The sequence below is a fragment of the Battus philenor genome, unplaced genomic scaffold (assembly GCF_028537555.1).
Source record: "Battus philenor isolate CCGP_79_NKW_IND1 unplaced genomic scaffold, ilBatPhil1.0.hap1 SCAF_21, whole genome shotgun sequence".
Taxonomy (NCBI): domain Eukaryota; kingdom Metazoa; phylum Arthropoda; class Insecta; order Lepidoptera; family Papilionidae; genus Battus; species Battus philenor.
The window spans coordinates 2,052,394-2,073,660 of NW_027181684.1; the positions used below are offsets into that span (position 1 = coordinate 2,052,394).

General features: G+C 32.4%; 1 protein-coding gene across 1 annotated transcript; it reads left to right on the forward strand.

Annotated features, from left to right (window-relative positions):
* Positions 1-558: 558 nt before the first annotated feature.
* Positions 559-11,426, forward strand: LOC137923380 (mast cell protease 1-like). Its single transcript, XM_068766621.1, has 8 exons — positions 559-646; positions 3,946-3,961; positions 5,386-5,539; positions 6,618-6,748; positions 8,291-8,380; positions 9,259-9,353; positions 10,405-10,486; positions 11,284-11,426. The coding sequence occupies exons 1-8, from the start codon at positions 599-601 to the stop codon at positions 11,337-11,339; spliced, it is 672 nt and encodes a 223-aa protein (XP_068622722.1). The 5' UTR covers positions 559-598; the 3' UTR covers positions 11,340-11,426.
* The last annotated feature ends 9,841 nt before the right edge of the window (positions 11,427-21,267 follow it).

Consider the following 21,267-nt stretch of genomic DNA (forward strand, 5'->3'; position numbering starts at 1 on the left):
ATCTATGTGAGATGCTTTACCTGACGTATTATATTAACTATTGTTACCTAGTCAGTTTTTGGAGAAAGGTGTGATCCCTTCCTCCGAAAACATTTTATCTGAATTAATATCGGAGCTGGGACATCGTCGTTTGATATATATATATATATATATATATATATATATATATATATATATATATATCAAAAGGTTTTTATGCGAACCGTGTAGAATGTGACTTCGTTTTTATCGTTATTTATATTAGGGAAAGCTAAATTTAATTCTAATTTCAAATTTAGCTCCTCTGACACTTATATCTTGGTGATGACTGAATAAAAATGTAAAAAAAACAATAAAACGGTAAAGAAAAGATATTAAGCTAGCGATAATTACAACCTAACCTATAAATCATACCTACATTTGAATTAAGCCTACAAAATATCCTAAAACCCATGATTAGATTAAAAAAATCGGTCGAAACGTGGTTATAATTAATTTGCTAATAATTTTATCAACAGATTAAAAAATAATATTATCTTATAATCGTCAGTAATGGATAAATAATCATTTATTAAAGTGTTTATTGAATCGTCATTACACGCTCATAGCTCGCAGCGACATGAAGTTCCTCGCGTTTTGTGTACTGGCCATCGTCGCCGCCGCTGAGGTGAGAAAAGAATAAAATTTACTTCTTAATTTGACAGATGAAATATACAAAGTTATTGCTTATCTGTGCAAAAAACTTTAAAGGTTTATATATATCTCATTTACTATCACCTGTATAAATTGAAAACTCTTAAATATGTTACATTTATTTATTTTATTGGAATGCGACGGGCAACTTCGTCACTAACGTCTGACCAGACTTACCTCTGACTAGTCTGACGAGGTCTATGATGCTACATGCTTGTCTAGAAGAAATCTAGTCATTCTTGACTTGAAGACCTCCTAGTTATAGTTAGCTGAAAACAACGACCTTGGCTGTTCGTACTATAAAAGTTGCATAGGTAAAGCAATGCGCAGAGGGCGCCTAGACTTAGACCTCGAAGCTCGAAGGCTCCCGGGGGTACCTCGACGCGGGCCGCTACATGCTACTTCTTCTTCTTTCTGCTGATGGACGTCCACTGCATTGGTCTCCACTTAAGATCGCCACGATGACAAGTCCCGCGCCGCCTGCAATCAACGACTTTCCACAACCTTAACTATGTCGCCATTCAACTTTAAGGCTTACGTTATATATGAAAATAATTTCAAAAATCCATCGCTGAAAGCACATGGCTAGAACTACTCAACTGTGACAGCTTGCTTCATCGGTCAAATAATTCTCTCAACTCGCTCCGCGCGATTGCTCTAAACTGGGACGTCAGATCTTGCCGCTTTACCAAAAACTACGCAGTTATATTTCACTTACTTTTGGCACGAATTCAGAGCTGTACAGTAATGTGATATATCAACCAGCATTAGACCGTGTTTCGTACGAAATATTTTAAATTGAATCATCTTCTTGCGTCAATTATTATCAAAACGATTAGTGTGTTAAAAGGATTAAACTGTGTACGAATGTCGTGAATTCGTGCGTCTTATTATCCAATAGAAGAAAGATAGGGGGAATTGAATAAAATTCCGAAGCACAATCTTATAATTTCAAGTGCTTTTTCGTATCATTACGTTAACTATTATTTCTGAAATCATTGATTTTTGTATAGAGTGTACAATTAATTGGCAAATGCAAATGAGCCACGAGAAACTCTGACAGATGGAGTCGTTTTAAAAAATTAAAATTTTTTAACGAGTAATTTTAAATGTAATCAAATACGCATTTAAAAGTTGTAATAAATGTACAAAAAAGTACAAAATATGCGCATTACAATTAAATAATAAAAATTAAACACTCTGTGAATTATTATTGACAGCACTTCTTAGTATTAGCCGTAATTAGGCCGTTATATTCTTTTGTACAACCAGGTAGAAAATACAAAATAAGTGTCAAACAGTTCTCTATCTTAAATAAAAGATGAAAGATTATCCGAAGCAAACCATATCACTGTTCCATACGGAACGCTATTACGATTGTATTTATTGAAGTTACCTGGCTACTTACACTCCTGTGGAAATAAGCGGATAACTTTTAATCCTATAGCACTTCCTCCTTATCTCGTTTGTCAACAAGACAATTATTTAGGCGCCGGTTGAAACTAAGGTTAGTAAATGGCAGATAAAATATGAAGGTTCAAATGATTCACAAAATAATAAAAAAAATATTAGATTTATCAAAAAAAAAAACACCTCCACTTCCTTTACTTAAAGATATAATTTATTTATTATCTATATTTAGATAACAATTTAAATTAGCAACTTAATTACATGCCAAAGATAACAAATCTATGTACTTCCCGTCGCCATCTTTGATTGATAGGTTTACAAGATATTCAATGTGTTATCAACGACTGATTTGATATTTCAATTTAAAACATATATCTTATCTGAAAAGCTTAATTATTAAAATTCCTGTTAAAATAAAAACAACACTAGAGTACTAAAACCAATTAAACAACATTATTATAAAGAAAATATATAATATGTATCATGGATTCATGGTTGTAGGAGCCGTTTATTAAATTTAAAAAAAAATTCCTACTGACAATTAAATACGTGTTTAAAATTTAGGTAAAACTGAGTTTAATTTTTTTTCACAGATTTTTTTTTATTTAACGCAAATGAAGGATAAAATATGTTTTTTGAATTGAAATATGAATTGAAAAATCATTTTGATAATAACTTTTTTTACTACTAACTTACTTCGCACGAAATACAACTGACAATATGTAGTGTGAGACAGAAATAGTACTCTACGAAGCCGAAATTAGCCGATTGTCTCTTTCCAAAGGCCGATGTGTATTTATCGTCGGGTACTGTAATTCATTTGTCGGCGAAAAGGTTTTACACCTATTTCTAATCATTCTGAAATATGTCAATTTAAAAATAAATAATTTTTATATACAATAATTTGAATTATTGAAACGCTTTTTCTTACTACATTATCATTAAGTTATTTATTATTATTGGAATCATTAATATTTGGATAAAACATAAAAAAATATTGGTTGACAGCAAATGAGCTATATATTAACCGTTTTAGAACTTTACACATATTTTAAATCACCATGTATACTTAATATATATGTCTTAACAAATTTTTCCGCCAAATTTTTTAAATTTTTTTACGTGTAAGTACGTGATTGTTCTAATTAGATGTATTCTAATCAAATATTAATTCTAATAAAAATCAAGTTTGATAATTGCATTTGATAACATTGTTCAGCTGCATGACGTATGAGATTTTATACATTTATTCAACATTTGAACTTTTAAAAGGTCTCTTATTGATCGTGATCGTTTTTTTTTAATTGTCTCTACTTAGCTTCGGAAGGTGTTATAGTTGTGAAGAAGAAGCAGGAAGAAACTTCACAACAATATAATATTGATTTATACATTTACTTTTTTTTATGTCAGATATAATATAAATGATAACGAAATAATCAAGCGATGAGTCAAGGATTCTTGTCATTTAAATATTCGTTTATTGAATAGGCCTCCACTAGAGACTTATATAACACCGGTTTAACAGCCTGCATTATTCAAAGCTTAAAATATAAGATAGTTATAAATACTTCACCAGCAGAAATATTTTTTATTTATAAGCAATTATAGCCAGCGAGCCAGTAAACGTGGTGTGGGGTTCCCACTAGGTGGACTGATGACTGATCATCAAGAAGAACTTGGGGGGTGAGGATAGGATCTAGTATGATGATGGTGATGAAACGTAGTCAGATATAAAAATTTGTCAATTAAGTACTCGTAGATGTTGTATCTAAATAAAAATGTTTACCTTATTTTGCGTTTATAATTTATTTAATGCGAATGAAATTATGTTTAAGATTTTAACTAGTCTAATATTTGTTTCAGGCTCGCAGCACTGGGCGTAAGTATCACACCGTTTACTCACTTTGCTTTCTAAGTTATAACTCTAAATTAATAGTCTTTGTTAAACGGTTTTATTTAGTTCGACCCGTACGGAATTTATTTGGATCAAAATTAGAAATTGAAATTTAAGCACCTTCCCGTTGTCAGATTGCTCTGATATTTGGTACACATTTAATTTAGATGACAATACAATATAATAAAATCAATAACATTATAAATCCAAGATGGCCGCCGATACAAAATGGCGGATTACGTATTTTTCCTTAACCCCCTCAATATGGGTATGAAATGAAAGGGCTACACTAGTAAAACACGATGATTATGTCAAAATTTAAAATTCAAGATGGACGCCGTTCCAATATGGCGGACTAGGAACATATTTTTCCACAACCACCACAATATGGGTATCAAAAAACCGTTTAACTTAAAAGTTTTTTTTTAAATGTATTTATCAATGCTTTTTAATGTATTGAGGACATTCGAATAAGTAATGAGGAGATTCGTAGATGAATTTCACCTATATAAGTCAGTGGATTGACAAGTTGTAGTGGCAGTTGGCAGATTACATAGCGCGGAACTGATATACGCTAGAACCTGGTTAGATAGAAGGTAGAAGGTTTTGTACTGCCACCACGAAAGCCTACAAGTTGAACAGACGATCTAGTTAAGGTCGCTCGCAATCAGTATTTATATCTACGGAATAAGTTGTCAATCAGCTGCCTTTATAATTTTTGCGAGATTTGATCTAAACTTTGTTTGTATGTCAAGATGCCTTTAAAAAAAAGGTTGTGTGGCCCACTTGTGTGACGTCACGTTGCACTTACGGCTCCCTGAGCTCCAATATGGAGTGGAATTGATTGCAAGGGAACCATTGCCTCAATAATAAGCAATGTGGAAAGTCCTAGACCTTTCTAGACTTCCGATAAGAGTCAATAAATAAGAAGTATAATTGAAATTATTTAAATATAATAAAAAAGAAAAAAGTGATAATAAACTGTGATATAAATAATAACAAAACAAAATAATATAAACATTAAACTAATGCAAACAAATGTAAAAAGCAAAAATAAAAGAAATTGTGGTATTCTGCAGCGAAGGCTGTGAAAGTAAGGTCATGTTCGAAAGGAAAGGTAAGAATAAAAATACAAGATATTGTGAAGATAAAAAAGAGAAATAAATGGAAGATATTAAAAAGGGTGAGAGAGGAGGATGACAAAAGTAATGTTCAAAAATAGTCCCTATTTTACCATGGTAGGGAAGAACGAAAGGACCCCCAAAATTAAGGTAATTAACAAATTTGGGGTGGAAAGGATGTACAAAGTTCCCAGTGATCGTTTGTTCTGTACGCCAAGTGGCCTGCTCATTGCCACTTCGATTCGCAAATTTTCTGGATTAAATAGGTTATTTTCTATGTATTTTTAGTGTCAGTTGCTGGTGCGAATACCGCGATATCTGAGAATCCGTGGTTGGTGCACTTGCGCGTCGCGCTGCTTGATGGCGCCGGCCGCCTCGGCACTTGCGGAGGATCCCTGCTCAACGGACGCTGGGTGCTGACTGCGGTGCGATGCGTGGAGCGGTCAGCTTGAATTTTATTTTTTTATTGATTCCCACTATTGGGCCTCTCGTCCCCATAACTTTGGGAATGACAGGATCATTTTTAGTCTTAATATTTTTTTTTTCACTGTCCTTTTCATTTTCATTCGCTACTGTCATTCTTCACATCATCTATCGTTCCATTCACTCTTTCTATCTTTCTCTTTAGTTCTAATTCTCATTTATAAATCGCCTTCACTTTTCTTTATTCTACAATTTGGTTTACATTATTTCACATTTTTATTAACAGTTTTATGCTTACTTGTTTATTTTTGTAACATGTTTAACAATTACTTTACAAAAATTGAGGAACGATTCCCTACTTGGCATCTAACATAGAGACGATGTTTCCCTCATTTATTTTTACGCCCAACCAGCATTCGGAATCGACCAGGAGTCCTCTGAATTTTAATTTACAATTTCTGGGTCCTAGTTCTCGGGTTAAATCCAGTCTGGTCAAGCTCATCTAAGTTGGCGTCATGTCCAATACAGACAAGACTGACAAACCTGAATTTTAATTTACGAGACCATACTCATATTATAATTAATCAAGTTTTATTCATTAGTACGTCGACTAAGATTAGAGAGTCCTAATAGGTAAGTTCAATTTTAAGAAAGATGACTCAATCGCCGAATTCAAATTGGATGTGTGCAGCTCGATTAGCTCCGATATATCTGGTGTTCCCCTACCATAAATAGGACCTTCGGAGTCGCGGGAGCTTAGGGTGGGGGCCTTAAACTCTCACCAGGTTCGGCGACTCTGACGCGGACGATGGTTCGATGTGGTTTCGAACCATCGTGATAGCACCACGAGGATTTTAGGGGTAGCGTGAACCATACACGCATACCTAGAGACAGGCCCTCTAAAATAGCACAGCGCGTGGGAAAACCGCGTGGCGATCCCTGAACCACTTTGGGAATCACTGATTTAAATTGTTATGTTTGTGTGTGTACCTCATATATTTTTCATTTATATTTGAGTTTTTATTGCGTATCATATAAAATTAATTTTAAAATAAAACATCAATAAATACCATCTAACTTTTGTATAATATCTCCAGTGCTCGGTTCATGTGGATCCGCTACGGAGCCTCCAATGTGATCAACCCTGAACTGGTCACCGAGACATCAACTTTCTTCCAACAATTCGACCTGGGTCTTGTTTCCATCCTCCGCGATGTCGAGTTCACACGTGAGTACATCTGCTGCCTTTAAACATATAGGCGCTTTGGTGAAATATATGGTAACAGAAATGACAAGATGGCGACCAATGATATTTAAGGCAGTACGGAGGGATAGTTAGGAGTTGATCTCAGGTCTTACTAACTAACTGCAGCTGAATTAGTTTTAGCACAATCAAAGGCTACTAAAACTGATACTCTTCCAACTCTGAAATCGATTCAGCTGAAAAGTCTTCGCAGAAAAATTTAAAACCTCCGACAACCAAGTAGATATCAATTTAGTCAATCCCACACGTTCGGCGTAGCAAATGATGTAGATTTTTTAAAATTTATTTGCCCTCCCGAGTCCTGAATTCAAAGAAGCTATATAACCCATAAAGGCTAACAGCACCTATTAACAATGAAACACAGCCAATTCAATTCTACTGTAGCATAAATATACAATAGCATCGATTATAAATCGATAAATTTTATAAATGATCTTACTGTAGCAATTGGGACAAAATGTAAAGATTTTAATGCAAATTCCATAAGTTATGATTTTTTCATTAAATATTTTTATTTTTTAAACATATTAAACGCTTTTTAGTTATTGGTATAAATGGCGTTTAGCGTTGACCACAATTCAAGTCTCCTTTGCTCAAGTAACGCCCTCTACTCAGGTTTTTTTTCTTTTAAAATGGCCCCCCCTATCGGGGGTCTCTCGTCCTCCCCTATGATATTTATAGTACAGGGCATTACAAACTTATTTATAATATATAACATCCTTATTTAATATACATGTTTAATTTCACAACTAAACAATTTTTGCGTATTTTCATAGGTTACTGTTTTGTTTATTTTAGCTTTATTTATTTCACATTTGTGTGATTTTTTTTCCTATTACTTTAATTTCTTACCGCTCTGCAACATTTGAGAAACGCAGGCCTGTCTTCGTCAATGTTTATCAGTGAAACAATGCTTTCCTCAATTCGTTTTGTCAGGTTAGAGCGCGTTTAAAACCATTGTTGTTTTAAATTATTATTATAAGAGGTATTTGAACCTAGTTTCTAATAAATTAGGCTGTAGTATCATTATTGTTATTACGTAAGAAGATAACCCTAAGTGGATAATTATACGAATGAATATAACGTATTTAATGGAATCAGGCGTTACCTTGCGGAAGTCCATCCTAAGTAAGAAAAGGACCAATATTTAGCCACTTCCGCACATGCAGTGGTTGTAGTGCAACAAACTGTGTGCAAAACTCTGTGTTTGGCTCTAATCGGTGTAACATAACTCCGTGAGTTCCCTAGATGCCCCGTGGAGGGGTGAAACACGTGTTGAGTGGTTTGACGGTGGCAGTTGTGTAATTCGCATTGTTTGCCGCATACGCATTTATCAGCGGACTGGCGGGCGGTGCACTTTGTTGCACGACTACCACTGCATGTGCGGAAGTGGCTAAATATTGGTCCTTTTCTTACTTAGAATATAACGTACTTCGAAGTCTTTTTCAAACTTGTCTACGCATTTCTAGCATCCTAACAATATTTATAATGTATTATCAATTTCAGCAACCATCAGTCCAATTAAGTTTATTACCGGGGAACACACGCTGCCGGAGACTGGAAAGTTCTGCGCATACGGTGAAATGGACGAGAACAGTAAGTTTTTTATGTAACTTATATATACTATCTTGCATGTGAAACGAAATAGAGTACGAATGTATTGATAAAAATACGTAACCTTACTCAATAAGGCGACAATATTTTCCTGGTCAACCTAATAATAATATATATTTCATGCAAGTTTAATAAAACTGCTGTATACTTATAATAAATATAGATTTATTCAAATATACTGCGTATTTTGTTACAAATCAAAATTAGAGAAGACAAAGTGACAGTTGTCAGTGTTGCTATTAATCACTATGTTGCCACATTAATATAATATTTTACTGAATAAATTACAATTAAAACTTAAAATTATTTAGTTATTTTATGTTTTCTATTGAACAAAAATGTAATTATAAATAGACACATGAGAATATTTCTAAATTGTTCCGAATGGAATAGTGTATGTGTATGCATGTTATATTAAATATGTATGTGTACAATATCATCGACTATTTTAACAATATCATCATGATTTCAGACGCACGCTGTCCATTGCTTGATATAGGTCTCCCCCATACAGTACCCGGCGATAAATATTGCACATCGACCTTTGGAAAGAAACATAATTTCGGCTTCTAGCACTATCTCTGTCCCACACTACTTATGTGACGTTTTGTCGGTCGTTGTATTTCGTGCGTTTTACGAAGCCGAAATTAGCCGATTGTCTCTTTCCAATGGTGTGACATAACCATATCCAGTGTACACTAACGCCATCTGTTGAAATAAAATCTTAACATTTATTTCATGCTAGGAATTTGAATTTGTTAGTTACTGTTTGAAATAATTAAATGTCGGTATTTCTTTAGATTGTGATGTAAATCTAGTATACCAGAAAATATTTTAGTGTTAAAAACTTTTTGTTTCAGTTCCTGGTGAGGAACTGAGCTGTTCCGAATGGACGTTGGAGGCTATTGATGATGGCAGCTTTGAAGGCTCTAATAGCGAAGTTAAGGCAACTCAGGTGAGTTTACGATAAAGTTTTTTGTTTTGTTTTAATTTTAGTGAAAAAAAACTATCCATATACCAGATTTTTTTTAAATTAGAAAAGAAATAGATCATATCTCACGGTGTATGACTTGCATATGGGCGTGTGTTTTGCTGTTTTTATTGATATTACATTACGACTTTGTTCTTCTCTGGAGGTCGCCATTATTTAAAAAGCAGTGATTCTTACTGCAGTTGGCGACATCTATGTTTTTATTTTAATACTAATATTGTAACTATATTCCATTTTGAAATAATGCGGTTAATTTATAATGATAAATATACTTTTTTGTTATGAACTTCTAAAAGTATTCCATAATTAAATATGAAGCGTGCATTAAAATTACGAAGTTATCTTTAAACCTTTTGGAATTGGATATCAAGAATTAAATAAACCATTTGAGGAATAAAACATGCACCCGCTAAGACTGATTTTATAACAACAACAAAAATTGAACAGAGGCTTTTCAGAAGGTTCTTCAAATCCTAAAACATGCTAACTCATTATCATCTAGTAACGATGAATAGTTTTAAAAATGATTTTCATTCGTAATTTAAATTAACATTTTTAAGTTATTTGTTACAAAATTAATTGCTTTCTATTTATAAATACTTTTGAAATTCTCCTTTAGCACGTTTTTTTAAAAATAATAAAATAATTTAGTTTAAAACTTTTGAACGTGTACTCAAATTTACCAAATGTCAAATGTATTTTTGAACGAATTTTTAAGGAGCTTTTCTACTATGTAAAAAAATTGGATGTAGTTATTTTATACATAATATTTATATTCTGCGAACCCATAGCAAGTATACCCTGGTTTGTTACGAAAAATAGAATCTATCATCATCTTATTCCCACAGTTGGGGAAGAGATCTGACTAACTGTACAAAATAAAAGAAAAAGAAAAGTGTAGGCAATATACAATTTGTGAGCAGATACCTCGGAGAAGTGCGCAAAATACCTGCATCCTGGAATTGATTGTTAATTTTAAAAGAGTTAAAAAAAATATGTTACTTAATTTTTTCAGTTCGACTTGGGTACTCCATTGGTGAGCAACGGAGTTCAATACGGTGTCCTCGTCGCCCTTCCCCGCCCCGGCGTCGGCGCCGGTAAATATAATATAATATATAGTCTGTGATCGAAAAGTAGAAAGTCAAATGTCAAATTACACGGTAAACTTCAACATTAAACTTACACAGTAAGACTGAAGTTTTGTACGCGGGAGCCGCCATTTTGTATTAAGGGGCCATTCTACTATGCGTAAATATTATTCTTATTCAAATGTTCATATGTTTAATTTTTAATTTTTGTTCTTATCTGTAGAGGGTGATTGATTATAAGTGTAAAAGTTTTAAAGGAGTATAGCGTATTTGTCAGTAAAAAGATTTACCAAAAAAAAGAATGACCAAAACGAAATAAGCTTCATTGTATAGAATTACCTTAAAAATACAGTTTAAAATCGCTTGCTCTAGATGTCTACAGACCACAGGACTATAAACAGTGATATTTCATTCATTTAAAAAAAAAACGTTCCTGATACTGTTTGTCGCCATGTACACTTATTTCCGATCTCACTGGATAAAATGATCACTTTAAAATATGTTATCTTACTATGGAATGCGGCAACGTAATAACTTTTGGCAGTATAAAATTGATGTAAATCCTTCAACTTGAAGCCATGAGTATATCTAAACGCTTACTGATTTGAAAAAAGACACAAGCGTTTTCACTCAATGCTTTTTTATGATTATAAACACGCTTCATACTGTAATTAGAAGGATATTCCAAGCAGATTTATGAATTAAAAACGCTTTATGCTGTGATCTCTCTAATTAAAATAATTTAAATGTCCAGTTTCTTGTGTTTTTGATTAACATATTTTAATCTATTTAATTTTCTCCAACAGTATTCGTGAACCCAGCGCGGTACGAATCTTGGATCAACGATCGGATCAAAAATTAATATGGCCGCAACACGAAGACGCTTGATAGTGTCCAATTATAATATAATAAATAAAAAAAGATAATCAGTAAACTTCATAATTTTCAAATTTAATATAATATTTCATTAAACTGGGTGTTTTATTTAAAATTTATATTGAAATTTATTTTATCTGTGACAAATAAATATTAAAAATCGTAATAAAATATACGTATTCCGATTATAGATGTAAGGTCGGTTTAAAACGAATTAAACCAATCGGTTTAAAACGAAAAAAACCGTTTAAAACCGAAAAAACCCATTTTTTTCGATTTTAAACGTTTAGTGTTGACGACTATGTTTTTCTTAAATATAAACACATTATCTGTTCCAAGCGTAGACGTTACCTAGCTAAGTTGAAAAACTATTACCTAGTTAACTATATTAGTTATTTTGAAAAGTTTTATCAATCAGTTTCATTCGGTTTAAAACCAAACTCACACACTTGCACTTCTCACGCGGAGAGACGTCAAGACGCAACGTTGCCAGCTCGCCTACTCCACACCACACACACACATACATAGCGTGTTGCGTGCGGACATGTCAGTGTTGCCAGTATTGTAAAAAAAGTACAAATTTGGATTCAATATAAAGGTACTCGTACCAAATATGCCAAACATTACTAAATAACTAAAATGTAATGAGCTCTTATAAAATTAGATTATTAGGTACCCGTTTTCTTGAAAGTAATAAAAAAAAACTGGCTATCTTACACAGTCCACTCGACAACATGATGATCATACAGTCAAGAAAGTCATGAAAATTTATGAGGCGCCACTATCTTTGTAAAACTGACTGACATTTCTGTCCTAAAATTAAATATGGCAACACTTTATTTCTTTTCATGACTTTCTTGACAGACTGTAACTGGCCTGCCTACCTACCTTGTGACGTTATCAGAGTAAAGGGACTTTATTGTCGATTTTGAGATGACAGTATTTTCGAATTCTACACGTGATTCTCCATTGAATTATGTACTTTTCAATACACATTTCTCTTTTTTCTTTATGATTTAGGTACATATTTTAATCTATTGTATGTAATATTGTTTCTTTATAATTATAGTACTTTATATGTAATATACTTACCTACATAGGTATAAACTACATAGGTAACTAACACAAGACCAAGTATTGTCGATAATGATGTGTAAAAACACTGTTCTTATATTTTAGTAGGCGAGTTTTAAACCGTTTAAAAAGATTTATTTGGAGTTTTAAACCGCCACTTTTGGTTTTAAACGTTTTAAATCGGCTTTTTTACATCTATAACTCCGATAAAACCTCGCGATGCCCGTATATTAAATTATTAGACGAGAGAATAGAGAGGCAATGTACTCCTAGCGACATCTATCGTCGCTGTTCGAAGTGACAGCGTTCTAATATGTACATATTTTTTTTGTAATTAATATCATAAAAAAACGAAGAATAATGCCTATGAAATAATAAAATATATTTTACAAATACATCTGGATTTTTCATTTCTATACTTATTATTTTTGATTTGCAAACTATAGTTGCAACGTTTAAAATATATGGTTTTGAGTTGAACGTATGTAGAAACAAAGTAAGGAACCTGCCCGACGTAAAGACGGTTTGCATTAAAGTTATAAAATATGTAAAGCGAGAAAGGGCACTACCGCGACTCCTTAGGAAAATTAAACATGAAAATTGAACATTTTATACAGAAAGTATTAGACAAAACTTTAATCATTATTATAGAATAATCACAAACATTAAGATCATTTGTTATCTATATATAGAAATACATACATTTGGAGTATCTGTTTGTAATATTAAAACAACCTCTTTTTACTACATGCATGGTAATATACATACGGTATATACCAAAATAATATTTTTTTGAATTTCTGAATCTCTCTGTTTGTTCCAGCTAATCTCTGAAACGGTTGGACAGATTTTAATGAGACTTAAACTGGCATGTAGCTGATGTAATAAGGAGTAACTTGAGCTACTTTAAGCTATTTGGAATTTTTTTTGTTAATTTCCTCGCAGATGAATTCGCGAGCACGGTTGCTAGAAATATAACACAATAAACATTGCGACGGTTGATTTTAAATATTAAATAAAATAAAATTTATTTATTAATTCCAAATTTAAATAATTATTAATAAAAGACAGAAACACATAAATGCAAAAAATAAAAATATACACATAGAGCTCTAATCTCATCTTCAAGAAGTTAAAAAATACGATACAGGTCTGATTTTATGCATATATAATAAAATTCCGCAACATACAAACAACATAATAATAAATTTATTATGTATGTTTGTATGTTGCGAAACGGAATCGTTCGAGAGTTTTAAATAGATCGATATTTTGAAATTGGTTTGTTGACTCATTTACCTGGCTGTTATAATGAAGTATATATTGAAAATTGATAAATTTAATTTGATAAGATCAAATGTTGAGTTTCCTGCTGGCTTCTCAGATCAGCGTTCAGAGTTGGTGGTAGTTTACTACTTATAATCTTAAAATTAATAATGATTTAAAAGTGCGTGTGTCTACTCGAAAGATATTTTGAATTCGAATTTTGAAAAATTGTCTTTGTCCACCATTGTCCGAAATGAAGGTCCTTTGGGAGGAAATACGCATTGAAACCTCCCGTTTGTTCTGCCTCCAAGGTTTATATATACAGTCACAAGCGTACATCGTCCTTACAGAGGAAATTTTTGTTTATTGACAATGTCTCTGAATGACATATATATGAGAAATGTCAGAATGACTATAGTGAGTTAGGTGTTTCGTAGTGGCCATTACGTAACACACATACACAGGCCTAAATAACTTCGCAGCTTTTATAGTCTTTAGCAACCATCTTAATGATCCACGGTAACCGTGCCAGATTTTTAATTTTAGTTGATTATTTTTAAATAGACCTTGAAGAACATTGCACGCTAGAGGAAGAAATTTCAAATTAAGAACTTTTTTGGTGTCAGATGTTTTCTCTTACGTGCATTTTTCTCTTCAATTTTTTTTATTCTATATAGTCTGATCTTCCTTCCTAGTGTTGTATATAATACATTTTTAGTATTGAGTCACCTATAAAAGAACACATAAAGGAACCATTATTTATGAGGTCACTTCTAATGTAATTTTAACTTATGTGTACTGCTGGTGTACCTTAATAAATAAATAATAGTATTTTTATATTTATAACCTTGTTATATATATTGCAATTTTATTTATATTTTTAAATAACGCACAAATAAAAAGAATCACGTGTGCTATTTTTTGAAATACAGATAGTATTTTAAAAATAGTTTTAAACTACAATAGAATTATCAACACGTAGATATAACATAAGTTAAAACAAATACGACAATAGTAACTTGCTTAGTTACACAGTAAATCCTTTTAACTTAGTACAGAACCTTCTGCAAGTTACAATTTCACCAAGTTACTGCCTGTCTGCGCATTCAAAGAGCGCCCGAGGGTCTTGTATCTAAATAAGATGGTGTCCGAGAAAAACTTTTCGCAGAAACTAGAAATGGGCAACGCCATTATATGAAATTGCTACATTTGTAAGTAAAGAATTTACAAAAAAAGAAAAAAGATATATTCGTAATAGGTATATAGCTTTAAAGGTGTGAATGAACTGCTTATTTGGCAGCAAAAAGTTTTAAAGGAATATTTTTAGAATGTTTAAATTTTTAAATCACTCCTTATAGAGTGATAACTCTGAAATATGTTACATTAATTTATTTTTTCTATTTAAATGCGACAGACAAGTCTGTATTGACAGATCTTAAACAATAGTTAATTTTAATATGTAGTAATTACAAAAGGCATTTTCTTTCTATATTGTCAAAACGTTGTTTATTATTTCTGGTTTTTGTATAAAATGTACCATACATTAATTGAAAAATATGCGTATGTACGGGATGTTCAAAGTTTTCATACCTATAAACAAATGAAACCATTGATTTGTTGATAAGATGTAATATATATTAATTGCCAGGATATGAACTACACATTCTTTCTTTAAAGGTTATATATATCGAATCATCCTGTATATGACATGAACTGTAAGAAATGCTAACTCGAGAACTAACTGCAGTTAAATAATCTCATGTAGTATTATACTAACAAACGAATATGCATGATAATTAATTAAATTCATTATGTTTAAAGTTGTCGAAATTTTGTTTCTATAAAAGTGAGAGATTGATACAATATATTATGTAATAGCGGTACCGTTCCGCGATGAAGTGCTCGGCAAATTTACGAAAGCCTTGTTCAGTGGAACGAGCCATTAATGTAATGGGAAGCGTGCAAGCCGCTTTGTAACACTCGATAAAGAGTGAGGGTCCCTCAATTTTATTCGCCAAAAAGTGTTTACTTTTAAATATCGTCTATTGCCGATATCTCAAAAAAAACAACAAACACAAAACTTTGACAAATCGCTCCAACATACACACACACACACACACATATATATATATATATATATATATATATATATATATATACCAGCTAATCCCGCAAACGTTGTTTTGCGTAAAAAAAATAAGTTTTTAATTAACAAATTAAAAATAAGGGTTGATCGTAGAGGGGTGAAAATGTAGAGTCTATATATGAGAGTTGTATATATTTTTGTATACTGTATCATAAAATAATAAAAAAATTTATTACCTAAAAATTAAAAAAAATTAGGGGCCACCCTTAACATTTAGAGGGATGAAAATTAGATGTTGTCCGATTCCGATTCTCCACCCTTGCCGATATGCACGCTAAGATTCACGAAAATCGGTCGAGCCGTTACGGAGGAGTTCAATCACGCACACCGTGACACGAGAATTTTATATATTTGATTGGTAGAGGTAAAGATGTGATTACATGCATCCCTTTTTTACCTGTTCACAAGATGAACAGGTGACCTTATTTAGATCGTCGGAAGGAAGGATAAAAGCTCTTCTTACCAGTCTATTTAGAAATCTATTGGTGATGTCTATGTCCAGGTGCAAACGTATAGCATTGTGATGATGTTGGAATTTTTAGATCATAGAAGTAGCAAAGCGTTATTATATGGTTAATAGAAAAAAAAATTACTAAAGAACTTTATCCATCTGTTTCAACAATACTCTATACCAATAGACTAATTTTTTTTGTAATAATGTAAGTTTACCATGACTGACCTTTTGTAACAGATTAATAATCTATTTATTTATCTTCTGTCTCTATTTAAATCGGCCGGAAGTGTTTATTTAAATTTGGAATTCTATTTACAATTGTATTTAGAGATCGATCAGTTAATACGATGTTATATCTCTTCTAATTAATTAAGGTTCAATTCTTATTTATGTTCTAATAAAGAAAAATGCTTTCTTGAACGTGTATAGAAATAGATTTGGTGTAACTGGTAATTTGACTAGGTAACAGAACGAGTTATGGGCAACGAGGTCAGTGTGCCGATGTTACTGGTTTTCCCTACCATAGTACTGCCACAGACACGTGTTCCGTTACATCACCGTACATAACAGCTGAGAACGTACTGAACCGTGAATGAAATCTCTCTTATAGATAGATATTGTACACTCAAACATGTTATTTTATTTAAAAATGTTTAGTAAAGTACAGACGTTATAAAACATATTGAATTTAAGATAAAATTTTTAATACAAATTAAATAAAAAAAAAACATTGCGTGTGCCTGAATACAGACTGTCGTAAATGGTTTGTGGGGTGGCGAGGTACGGTTGAAAGAAATAAAACTATATAGAATAAGGTACTTAATAAACTCTGCACAAAATAAATTGTTAACTAATAATAAGAAATAGGAAAAGAAATGTGTAATAAAGAATTAAGAAAGTAAAATAAATGAGTAAATAAAGATAAAATAAATGTAAAATAAAATTAAAGAATAAAAATAAATAAAATGTACCTAGCCATCTTAGAGTAAAGAGATGGTGGAAGAAAGGCGAGGAAAGAAAGAAGGTATAAAAGAGCAAAACGAAAGATATTGTGAAGGACAAGAGTAAAGAATTAAAGATATTGTGACGCGTGAAAGAGAGTGATAAATAAAGAAAAGACTAAAAAAAATAATTGAACAATAAAGTCCCTGATCCCAAAAAGTTAGGAGTACGAGAGGCCCCCAATAGCGGGGGCCATAAAAAAAAGACTGTCGTAAATGAGACAAGTAACTGGATGATTCTGTAGTAAATAGCGTTGGACAATAAACAGCTACAAATTTATAATAGTTTTTTTTTTAATAATGAACTATTTCCAAATCAATAACAACTATATACAATATCCGGCGATAGATATTGCACATCGACTTTTGGAAAGAGACAATCGGCTAATTTCGGCTTCGTAGAGCGTTATCTCTGTCGCACGTCTGACAAAACGTCACATAGTGTGGCACATAGGGACTTATTTATGTGAACAGGGTAACATCTTATTACCATAATCTATTTTGAAATATCGATCATAAACTAAGCCAATGTGACTGAAAAAAAAAACTGTAAAAAACTATTGCGCTGAATGAGTTGGCAGAAATGTACACATGAATGATATTGTATTGCAACCTTATTGTTGATGGTCGATATGAAATTTCACTCGAGTGACATCGAAAAGGACATTACCCTCAAAAACCTTTAAATTTAATTCCAGTAAAATCTATTTTCGATTATAACTCTGATAATTTCCAGAATATATAAACATAAATTAACAACATTCATTCTTATTCAAGTATGTTTTTATACAGTACATTTAAATAAAAAAAAATATACATATAATTTGAATTCTTAATATAGCACACAATACATATATTTTGACATGTACATGTGACACTAGTTCATGAAAATTCTTTACTTAAATTAGTATATTAATACCTACCATCGTTGTATTGTAGGTAGCAGATGTTTTCAAGTGAATATCATGATAATTGTTTAAGCACTTCATGGTATGTGACACTGTTTAGTGGAGTGATTGTAATGAAGATGATTTTTGTAAAAAATAGCTTTGATTTGGTACATAAATAACCCTTGTAGGTTGAATATAATGAAAGCTATAAAAGATTACGGTTTTATTCGGTGGGAGCAACGATATATTGTAAGATATGAAGAGATCGGTAGTTCGAAGAATTGCTCGTTTAACTGATGACCTTTACGGGCGAAACTTTCTCGTGATGTGGGTAGGGCAGCCACTTGGAGGAAGTCTATGCCTTGCAGCGGGCGTCCATCTGTTGGAAAGAAGGAGAAGAATGAGATATACGAATTTTTATATTATAGATAGCTCTGCAAATACATTAACATTTACAATAGTAATTAAATACCGTGTTAATAGTCATATTAAAAAAGTGAACAGAGAACATCCTGCCTGTTCGCATGAGTGGTTTCAACATGATGGTGCCAAATCTCACACGGACACAGAAACTTTGGCAATCCTTCGTTATTTCTTCCCGAAAAAATTGGAGGAATAAGTTTTTTTTAGTGACATCCCTGGACATTGAATAATTTCTTAGAATCGGGCGCAGAAGTCTTAAGTAAGAAAGGGACTAATATACAGTTACTTGCGCTATGCAGCAGTAGTCGTGCAATGAAGTGCACCGCCCGCCAGCCCGCTGATAAATGCGCGTGCGGTAAACAATGCGAAATACTACCACCGTTAATCTACTCTACACGTGTTTCACCCCTCCACGGGGCATCCTCAGGAGATGTTAGACCGTCTACGTACGGTGCACTTCATTGCACGACTACTGCTGCATAGCGGAAGTAGCTATATATTAGTCCCTTTCTTACTTATAATCTTTTGTATGTTCATGACCATTATGTAGACCGATAGAAGACTATTCTATATTTTGCTTAGATGTATCAGGGTGCCCGGAAAGTAATGTCGCTTTCTTAAGTTAAATTCACACTACTACATTTTTAACAAGTTTTTATTTCTAATCAACAATAATATCTTCGTTATCAACGAATACAAATTTTTAAAGCCGGAGCGGTAAAAATTGTCGTCAGAAACTACATTACTTTCCAGTCTCCCCTAATATAAAAAAGTGTATTGTTGTTATTAAGCTAATGATATATATTGAGATCTTCTTTAACATAATGTTGAGAAATATACGAACATTGTGTTTTAATAAATAAACGTATGTTTCAAAGTTCAACAAAAAAAAAACAATAACTTGAAAAATTAAAAAGAAAGCCTTTTGTATGTATAGTATGATTGCACACAATTTATTTTTGTTAATATAGTTTGCAACACACAAACTTACAAAACATATGTTGTAAATAAGTTAAATGACCGTTAATGTTTGCCGTGTGCAATGCTGTTTGGTGACGATATTGCTCACTACGACTTCTCGTTTCTCAGAAAACATTGACGAAACATCCAGCCGTCGATTTCTCAATTGGTTCGCTGCTTGGATTTTTTTTTCAAATTAAAATATAGATTGGAACAATGAAGCCTAAAACTTCTTACTTATTTTCTTCCTACATCTAGCCTTTACTGCAACTCTTTCTGACTCTAGCGAACCAAGGATGGCAGGTGTATAGCAAGACTTTCTTCTCCAACTATCTCGTCAACTTCAGTATTTTTTTCTATATGATATTGTGAAGGATAAAAGGAAAGAATAAAAGAAATTGAGAAGAATGAAAATGAGTGTAGAATAAAGATAAATAAGAAAGGACCAATATCCAGCCACCTCCGCACATGCAGTGGTTGTCGTGCATGAAAGTGCACCGCCCGCCAGCCCGCTCGTAAATGCGCATGCGACAGACAATGCAAACTACACAACCGCCACCGTAAATTCACTCGACACGTGCTTCACCCCTCCACGGGGCATCTTCAGGAGCTGTTACACAGATTAGTGCTAAACACCGAGTGAGCCCGTGGATGCAGAATACCACGACACTTTCTGGCAATAAGAAAAAATGTTATTTTTTTTCATTTCATTTTCACACTTAATTGTAGACCATAGATAATAATTTAAATAACGACACTATTTATATAAAGGTACAAGAGGCGGTCTTATCGCTCTAGGCGATCTCTACCAGACCAACCTATGGAAACAGAGGGCTGTTTGGGTGTACATATGTACATCCAAATACATTAGTATACACACATACATATATACAAAAAATAATTATATAAACACATATAAAAGTGTGTATATATATAACGTATATATATATCGAATAAATAACAAATGGTACACAATATCCTATTTTAGATTCTAAGGAGGTGTGTGCTCTTTTACCACATTTTAAAATGTTGACAACGATTATAATACATAAGGTATTAAAAAATAAATAAAAAATAAGGTAGGGCAAAGAAAAAAACAGGTAAAGAAAAATAACTATGATTTAGAAAGAAAACATGTTCGAAAAACAGAATTTTATAAATGATTTAAAAAAAAAATCAATTTAGAATTATAAAAAATGCAAAGGATTCAAAGTAAAATGTATAAAAAGAACATAGAAGGTATGTAAATAAAAGCAATAAGAATGAAAGAAAATGTGACAGAAGAAAGAAAGCGATGAATGCCAGATATTGTGACTGATTCCATTAAATATAAAATTCTCTGTCCCAAAAACTGATAGAGGAACGAAAGGTCCCCAAAAACGGTTTTTCTGAAACTTCAAGGTTTATGACGATTTAGTATGTTAATGAAAGTTACTTTTTATTTTTCAAAGGAGTTGTTTCATCTCAATTTGTGGTCAAGAGAACTTACGTATCCTTAACTGCGTGAGCAATAAATACTTGTGGTTTAAGTTAGCCACAAGCAAAGGAGTAATGAAATAAGTAGACGAATTAAAAAAGGTTTTTTTTTAGCAAGTTTAATCATCGTTTCAGGTAATAGACGCATACTGCAAGGTATAGGCCTTCCCAGAAGATATCTTTGGGGGATATACAATAATCACTACGCTTGGCAAGTTGACGAT

Bases quoted from the DNA above. Each gene is read 5' to 3' on its own strand.
- LOC137923380 (XM_068766621.1), top strand. From the start codon at position 599: ATGAAGTTCCTCGCGTTTTGTGTACTGGCCATCGTCGCCGCCGCTGAG. The intron at 5,540-6,617 runs GTCAGCTTGAAT...TAATATCTCCAG, and splicing joins GCGGTGCGATGCGTGGAGCG to TGCTCGGTTCATGTGGATCC. The intron at 6,749-8,290 runs GTGAGTACATCT...TATCAATTTCAG, and splicing joins CCGCGATGTCGAGTTCACAC to CAACCATCAGTCCAATTAAG.